Below are 8,979 nucleotides of genomic sequence, written 5' to 3' on the forward strand. Positions count from 1 at the left end.
TGCGAGCTGGCAGTCAGGGCATTACGAGTGCCAGGAACTTATCAGCATTTTGTTTATGAGAGAAAAGCAGAAAATATGCACAAAGGGGTGGTGGCTGTCTTTTTGCAGCATCTCTTATTGAGAGTAAATCTGGGCACCATACCTTAGGATGGACCATGATGTAGGTTCATGAGAACGATATCAGACTTCAGGAGTTGAGAGGTAAACATTTGTTAAGCAACAAGGATTAAGGGGCGTAAGCCAAATACTGGCATTTGGAGTGAAACCACAGATCAGTTATAATCTCATTGAATGACGAACAGGCTCAAGGGACTGAATAGCCTGCTTGCATTCCTATGTTCCTCCCTCCCCAGACCCTGAACAATGCTGATTCTTCCAATAGCGGCTGGACCAGGAGCCAGGAGTTAAGTCAGGAGAGTGAAGATTGGCAGGAATGGGGACATACTGGGGTGAACATGGTGAATGCCAAAAATCATCACCAGGGTGAAAACTGCCAGGAGGTGAGGGGTAAACATTATCAGGGTGAGGGAAGGTTGAGCATTGGTGGGATTGAGAAGCTGGTAAGCATTGTTGGTGGATTCAGCATTGCAATGAGGTGCGGGGCTAAGCAATATCAAACTAACAGGGCTTTCAATGTTGGGGAGAATGAACATTTTAAGTACTGAGGAAAATAATAGAAATTACATATCTACAATATAAATACTTCTTCGAGGTTATGTGTTCTGCACCACTGAAAACCATGTGGTCAACCAGGAAGCAGATTCTAGTTTTGAGTTCCGACAAAGGGTCAGCAGACCCGAAACATAAATTCCAATTTCTCATGAATAAAATTGTGCAAATTTAAAACTGGAAATTTGACCTATGTTGCTCTTATTAGTTTGGATATTAATCAAAGTGGAGCTGGTGCAATTTGAGATCAAGTCTTCTTTAGAGGCTATTACTGCAATCCTTGTTAAATTCACACAGTCATCATTGAAATGAGGAGGGTTTTTTCCTCCCACACAAACAATATTGAGCCTATGACTTGTGCATCAAGCTCAAAAGGGAAGAATGGCCTACACCTAGTCCAATTTTCTAAGCCTCTATCATAGAAAGAAAACAACATAATCTGATGAGGGGATTTGAGTTTATAATTCGCAAATATCTTTTGGAGTTCCTGAACATTGAATGTGCATACAATGCGGACTTCCATTTGTTGCAAAGAAATGTGCACTTGACAGAAAGAGAAACATCTGAGTTGATCTTGCCTTATCATAACCAATGCTAAAAGAAAGGAAATCTTTACATGATTAAATAGAAGATCAAGTCTATTCATTACACTAAAAAGGTAAATAGATTTTGATATTTTAAAAGGTGTGAGGGAGGCCAATTAACAGGCAATATGGAAACCCTCATCCTGTCTTTGCTGATTTTTACGTGTGGGAGGGAAATCTCACACTATTCAAGGAGCCTACCAGCTGTAGCTACACAGTCTGGGTTTAAAGCACTGCAGAATCTTTTTAAATCAATATAATCTATTCTCGTTGCAGTTGAATTGAATCTCTCAGAAATTAAATGTTTGAATTTTACCTGTAAAAATGAGCTCTCTAGAAATAGGAAAAAAAAACCCCTCAAATTTCACCCATATATCCCAGAAAACAGTGCATTAAAGTCAACATCCAGTTCCACTAACATTAGAATCTCAAAACTATCTTTCACAATCCATTTGACTGGCATCCCATCCACCACTTCCAGCGTTCACTCCCTCTACCAGCAATATGCACTCCCTAGAAGATGCACTGCAGAAGCTCCACAAAGCTCTGCTTCTGAATTTCAATGCCAGTTCCCCAGCAATAAGCTGGGTTAAGTATTTGCCAGGCTGAGATTGATTTTTTTTTTTCCCCTCCTATCTGTATAGGCATCAAGGTTTATTGGGAAGAGACAAACAAGCGGAGTTCAAGGTTTTCAGATAAAGTCCCACACAGCTAGAGGTGGGAGCCCACTGAATTGAAGGGAAATTATGGACACAGGTAGGAAATTGGTTGAATGGCAGGAAACAGAATAAAGGGCAAGCAGTCACATCCTACCAATTTGACAAGAGGTGTTCTGCAGGGATCTGTATTGAATAATTGAGGCACCGCAATATTCATTAGTAACTTGGTTAACTGCCTAAAATGTCAAACATCAAATTTACTGACAAAATTGAATGTTGCAGACAGTGTTGACAATATTAATGGATCAGGTGAAAGGGCTAAACTATTCCAGATGAATTTTAATATAAACAAGTGAGGTTATCCATTTTGGATCAAAAAGTGGATAGATCAGGGATGTTTTAAAAAAGACAGTTAAATACAGTGGATGTGGGGGTTTCAGGTGCATAGCTCTTAAAAATTTCACAGGCAGGCATATAACATAGTCGTCAGCTATTGGAATGTTGGCTTTCATATTTAAAGGGCTGGGATTAGGAACGCCAACATTACACTACAGTCATAAAAACCCTAGTCTTGTGCGCAGGTCTGATCACATTAAGTGGCACAGTAGATTCAACAGGCTGAATATTACTTACTTCAGCTTGTATTTCTTACAGTCCCTATGCTGTTCCAGATGTGGAACAATGACCAGTAACAGGCACAAGGTACAAAATAAGTTTATCTGCTTTCATTTGGAACAGAACAGCTGGTTCCACTTTATTGCTTAAAAAAAAAAGTCGCCCTCAACATCAACTGATTAATGAAAACCACAAATATCCTATATATGAAAGTCCACCAAATTTAAGGCTTCCACATATAAAAGACAGGCAGAGGAACCTAAAAATGTAGCAGACACCAATCTCATAATTTAGATCATAGAAAGACCACTGGAGTTAGAAGAAGCGTAGAAAGCAGAGGAAAAAAATTTGAAATCATACGCAACTTAGTAATGAGACAGTTTAAATCTTCATATTCAGGAGATGAATAGTTACTGATTCTTTTAATTAATAATAAAATGCATTAATTTTCATACAAAACCACTTAAAGCAAATCCAGTAGAAAACAACTCAAATCACAGCTGGGAAAGTATCATTATTCCATATCACTTCTGACAGTGCACCTCTTAAGACCAGAGACATGACAAACATTTGCAATGACTGAAACTCTGTAGGATGCTGAAAAGCTGAAACAATACTGGAGAGAAAAAGCTCAGAACTCAGTTCTGAAAAGGAGTCACAACAGACTTGAAATGTTAACTCTCTCTCCACAGGTGCTGTCAGGCCAGCTGAATTTCCTCAAGTATTTCCAAGACATTCTGTGCTCCCTTAATGATTCATAAAATTCAGTTATGTTTCTCAGAATCACTATAGAGAAAGAATTGCAGTATTTGCTGATGTTGAGGAAACTCAGCTGATTTCTATCCAGCTGCACTTCGGATCAGATTCAAACTCTGGACAGACGTCCATGTGTGTACAAACAGGTTTGTTTTGCATACTGATACAGGAGGGGATCTGTGACAAAACAATTACAGAAGGCTTTGTACAAAATAAAGTGGTAGATTACTCAATGTAAGAGAAGCACAACAAAACAATTAATCCAGTAGCACAGGTAGACGTTTTCAATATGTTGAGAGTTGACACTTTATCCTGTAGTTTAAAAGATCCATTCCTTAGTAGCAATAAGATTTCCAATTGTCCACATTCAGTTTATCATCTTGTAGCAACAAGCATGAAGTTTGGCTTGACTATTGTCCTGCAGTACGTTGGTTTCACTGAACTTCATATACTATCCAGTTTACTTAGGACAAATGGAGCTGAAAAACAGAGGATATGATTGAATATAACTGGCAACATAACATCTAACAGAGGCAATTATGGTAAGGTGGACAAGTTGAGTTTAATGACTACATTGGCACCTTTTGTTTCAGTACTTGTACATAACCATAACTTGGAAAAACCTAATGGTTAATATGCCAAGAGCACTGTCAATTCATTTAGGCAATGGATCCTACTGACCCCAAGTAACATTATGAAAGATGAAATAGTGAGATTTCTCACTTTACTGTACAATTTGTTACTACAGAATGTAACAATTATGAGAATGGCACCATTATAGGTAAGGAAATTACACTCCATGTAATTTCTGAACAGTCAGATCACAAGAACCTCAGATGCTAGATTCAGTCAATACAGTGTGGAGTTGGAGGAACACAGCAGGTCAGGCAGCAGAGGAGGTGGAGAGATGACATTTCAGGCACAGACCCTTCATCAGGGCTGAGGAGGGGTAAGGGACCTCAGAAATAAATAGGGGGACTGGGGGAAGGCAGGTGGGATAGCAATAGGTGGATGCAAGTAGGGGCTAGTGAACAGGGGGATTGAGTTTAAGAGTCGGGAGATCTTGTTGCAGCTCTATAAAACTTTGGTTAGACCGCACTTGGAATACTGCGTCCAGTTCTGGGCGCCCTATTATAGGAAAGATGTGGATGCTTTGGAGTGGGTTCAGAGGAGGTTTACCAGGATGCTGCCTGGACTGGAGGGCTTATCTTATGAAGAGAGGTTGACTGAGCTCGGTCTCTTTTCATTGGAGAAAAGGAGGAGGAGAGGGGACCTAATTGAGGTATACAAGATAATGAGAGGCATAGATAGAGTTGATAGCCAGAGACTATTTCCCAGGGCAGAAATGGCTAGCACGAGGGGTCATAGTTTTAAGCTGGTTGGTGGAAAGTATCGAGGGGATGTCAGAGGCAGGTTCTTTACGCAGAGAGTTGTGAGAGCATGGAATGCGTTGCCAGCAGCAGTTGTGGAAGCAAGGTCATTGGGGTCATTTAAGAGACTGCTGGACATGTATATGGTCACAGAAATTTGAGGGTGCATACATGAGGATCAATGGTCGGCACAACATTGTGGGCTGAAGGGCCTGTTCTGTGCTGTACTGTTCTATGTTCTATTGGTCAGTGGGACGGGTGGGGCAGATGGGGGTGGGGCAGGTGGGGGTGGGGCAGGTGGGGGTGGGGCAGGTGGGGGTGGGGCAGGTGGGGGTGGGGCAGGTGGGGGTGGGGCAGGTGGGGGTGGGGCAGGTGGGGGTGGGGCAGGTGGGGGTGGGGGTGGGGGTGGGGAAGGAGAAGGAGATGGACAAGTTGCATCAGGTCAAGGAAGCAAGGATGAGGGGGAGGGTTGGCGATGGCATGAGGCCCAGGGACAGGGAGATTTAGAAACTGGCGAATTCTTTGTATAGGCCATCGGACTGTATGCTCCTGAGGCAGAATATGAGGCGTTGTTCCTCCAGTTTTGCACGTGGCATCACTGTGGCAGTGGAGGCGGCCCAGGAAGGGGCATGCCACCCCCCCTCCCACTCCTTGGGTGTTAAAAGGGTTAGTGCCGAGGAGCAAATAAAACATTATTCCTCGCAGCTCTGACTTGGGAGATTCACCCAGAAACCTAACAAACCTGTCTGGGGATGGGATGGTCAGCGTGGGTGCAGTTCCCTCCTGTTCCCCACAGTCTCAGCACTCAGTGCAGCTTCTCCCTCACCCTGCACGGCAGGACCCCCACTCCACCATCCTGCTCCCTCCCCCCCGCGGCTTCGCCTGTTCCCCGATATTGAGGGTGGGCTACGGGGGGAAATCACACCCACTAGAGGCAGGGCAGACATTCCCGTTAGGCCTGGGAGGGCCGCGGCACCCCTGCGCCCTCCACCGCATGATACTCACTCGCCCGCAGTACGGCCACGTAAATTAGGAAATTGCGGAGCGAGCGCAGCACGTCCGCCCGCATCTTCTTGCGCAGTTCCTCCGGATCCATCTTCGGGCCAAGCGCCTCCATCCTGAACATGGTGGCGGCAGCAGCAGCGGGTGGCGGACCCTTCGCCGATTTGCCCCGCCCAGGCTCACACGTGACCCGCCTGCCTCCAATCACCTGGAAGAGCAGGCGCGCCGGCGGGGTCTCGAGGCGACGCCCCTCTGGCCCCGCCCCTTCTCGGGCAAGTGACTGACAGCGGAAATGGGCGGTCCCGCTCGGAGTGTGGACCCACGTGAGTTAAGTCTGAGAGCCGGGACGAGCCATGTGCTCCTCTCCCCCGCCCCACTCCTCCTCCCCTGGGTGAGGAAAGTGAATGTACATGGCCAGTAGACAAGACACGGAAACAGGTGGGGAGGCAAATAGTGTGGGCGTATAAAAGAAACAAAGTTGCTGGAAAAGTTCAGAGATAATGGGAACTGCAGATGCTGGAGATTCCAAGATAATAAAATGTGAGGCTGGATGAACACAGCAGGCCGAGATGCTGCTTAGCCTGCTGTGTTCATCCAGCCTCACATTTTATTATTATGCTGGAAAAGTTCAGCAGGTATGGCGGATGATGCCAGACCTGTTGAGCTTTTCCAGCAACTTCTGTTTTTGTTCGTGATTTACAGCATCCGCGTTCTTTCAGTTTTTATTTAGTGTGGGCATATAATCAGGTTAAGTGATTGGGCAAGAGCTTGGCAGTTGGAATATAATGTGGTATAATAATATAATAAATATATGAGGCTACTTTTGCAGGATGATCATAGAATCCCTGCTGACCCTCAAAGCATCCCGTTCCCCTACAGCCCACCTGATCTACACGCCCCTGAACACTATGGGCAATTTAGCATAGCCAGTCCACCTAATCTGAACATCTTTGGGCTGTGGGAGGAAGCCCATGCAGACAGGAAGAACGTGCAAACGCCTCTCTGATGAAGGGTCTATGCCCGAAACGTCAGCTTTTGTGCTCCTGAGATGCTGCTTGGCCTGCTATGTTCATCCAGCTCCACACTTTGTTATCAAGGGTGGAATTGAACCTAGGTCCCTGGTGCTGTGAGGCAGCAGTGCTAACCAGTGTGGAGGAGATGAATATTATTTAAAAATAGAGAAAGCTATTACAGTAACCAGTATTGTGTAAGCTTTGAAATATATTACAGTATTTCCATTTGAGAAAGAGCCATAATGCATTCAAAAATATAGAAAAAATGTGTTGTAAAATGCTTTCCAATGTGGTAACACTGGGATTTAAATCTGCAGCCAACTCTGTCAGAAAAATAACAGCAAAATTTGGACATTTGAACAACCTTAATGCTTGCTCCCCTCCATTCATTGGAGACAGCCTGTTCAAATGCAGATGATACTAATTCTTCTTTCAATTTCAGCCTTTGGAGTTGGGATGGTAATGTTTTAAAAACTGTATTCAATAAGAATGCTTGGCTGAGTTCCAACACCCAGTTGGCAGTTGACAGCTCTTCAAGGTGCTGACTGACAATTTTACGCGGTTGTGATAACATTGTGTATCAATGGTAATATGTTTGAATTAGAATTTTAATACATTGTCAAATATTTTTTCTTTGCAACTGCCTTTAAACTAATCCCTACACCTACACAGCCCCTCTCACCTCTGTCCAAGGCCTCAAACAATCATTCCAAGTCCAACTGGGATTCACCTGTACATCATCTAACCTAGTCTACAGCTTCCATTGCTCTAGATGTGGTCTCCTTTACATCAGAGTGACCAAGTGCAGACTCAGTGACTGACTTACGGAGCATCTGCATTCTGTATGCTCCATTCAATACCACCTCCTGGTTGCTCTCCCACTCTCTTGGTGACATGACCAAATTGGGCCTCCTCCAATGTCACAATGAGGCCACACAACAATTGGACGAAAAACACATTATCTTGCTTCTCAGCAGCTTACAGCCCAATGGCCTCAATATAGAATTCACTAGCTTCAAAATCTCCCCACCCCTAGCCCCGTCCCACGAGCAGCCCTTGCTTTCATCACCGCCTCCTTGACCTGACATAATCTGTCCATCTTCTTTCTTATCTTTCTGCTCCACCCTTCCCTCTGATGAAACTCTACAATTCACCTATCACCATCTTACCTACCTTCCCCCAGCATCACACCCCCTCCTATTTACTTCTGAGCTCCGTACCCCCTCCCCAGTCCTGATGAAGGGTTCCGGCCCGAAACGTCGACTTTCCTGCTCCTCTGATGTTGCCTGACTTACTGTGTTCCTCCACTTCCACTCTGTATTGACTGCATTTAAACTCATTTTGAATGTCTTGCATAGCCTCTGAGGATTGTATGTAGTGGATACTGGGTGAATGGCCATGACAGATAAGGGAAGACCATGTGTATGCATATATAAGGGTGAGGTTTCACATTTTAAAACATGTTGGGAGCACAGCTGGAGTCTTCAGAAATAGCGGTAATCCTTCTAGCCTGCTTGGCTTTGCACCCAGCAAAAAAAAATCTGGCAAACACAAATCCTGTGTGGAAGAACAACAATCCCTGGCAAAATCCCACGAGCTTGGTCTGCAATTGTGGGGAAGGTAGGAAAGTGCACAAATTGGCTTTTCAGAACCTATCTGAAAGTCCAAACCCAAGTTTGAGATCAATAATTATGGTACATTTGAAGCCATGTATGTTCCTTCATTTGTGCTGCAGGGACTTCTTGTGAATATGCAGTTGATCTCTGTAGTTAGACTTTGAATATGGGTTTACTATCACAATAGTGCCTTCTGCTCTGTATCCTGTCTCCCTCTGCTGAGCGCATCATGTAACTGTTGTAGTTGGCAAAATGTAAACAAGAGAATAGAAACTCTTTGCAGAATTTCATTTACAAACTTGCAATGTGCTTGTTACTGCAATCCTGCATCTGCTTTTGAAATCCAGCATGCAATTTCACACAGATGATGATCTTATAATGAGTGCATTAACCTTGAAAAGGTGTGCATTTGTAGTTGAAAATTCTGCTCACCTAATGGCTCAGATAGTACTGAGAAATGAGTGACAATTTGCAGCCAAAGACCTCATTATTCTCTTGGTGAAGAGATGGCTCCAGGAGAGAAGTTTATTTCAGCTGTTAAGAGGTGTAAGAGGTTCAAATTGTGGTCCCTTGCTCTGCCTGCACCCCACAAGGGAAAAAAATTAGATTTGCTGTAAGCATTCTTTCAGACTTACATTATTTTAAACACTTCAGTAGCATTCTGCAACTCCAAACAGCAGCTTGACCAACAGAGA

The 8,979-nt window shown here is 44.1% G+C and overlaps 1 protein-coding gene across 1 annotated transcript; it reads right to left on the reverse strand.

The window, feature by feature from the left end:
• Positions 1-2,921: 2,921 nt before the first annotated feature.
• tomm5 (translocase of outer mitochondrial membrane 5 homolog (yeast)) lies at positions 2,922-5,862 on the reverse strand. The gene is made up of 2 exons (XM_048527615.2): positions 5,659-5,862; positions 2,922-3,762 (listed from the first exon to the last, which is right to left on the reverse strand). The coding sequence occupies exons 1-2, from the start codon at positions 5,777-5,779 to the stop codon at positions 3,728-3,730; spliced, it is 156 nt and encodes a 51-aa protein (XP_048383572.1). The 5' UTR covers positions 5,780-5,862; the 3' UTR covers positions 2,922-3,727.
• Positions 5,863-8,979: the final 3,117 nt, after the last annotated feature.

The sequence above is a fragment of the Stegostoma tigrinum genome, chromosome 3 (genome assembly GCF_030684315.1).
Source record: "Stegostoma tigrinum isolate sSteTig4 chromosome 3, sSteTig4.hap1, whole genome shotgun sequence".
NCBI classification, from domain to species: domain Eukaryota; kingdom Metazoa; phylum Chordata; class Chondrichthyes; order Orectolobiformes; family Stegostomatidae; genus Stegostoma; species Stegostoma tigrinum.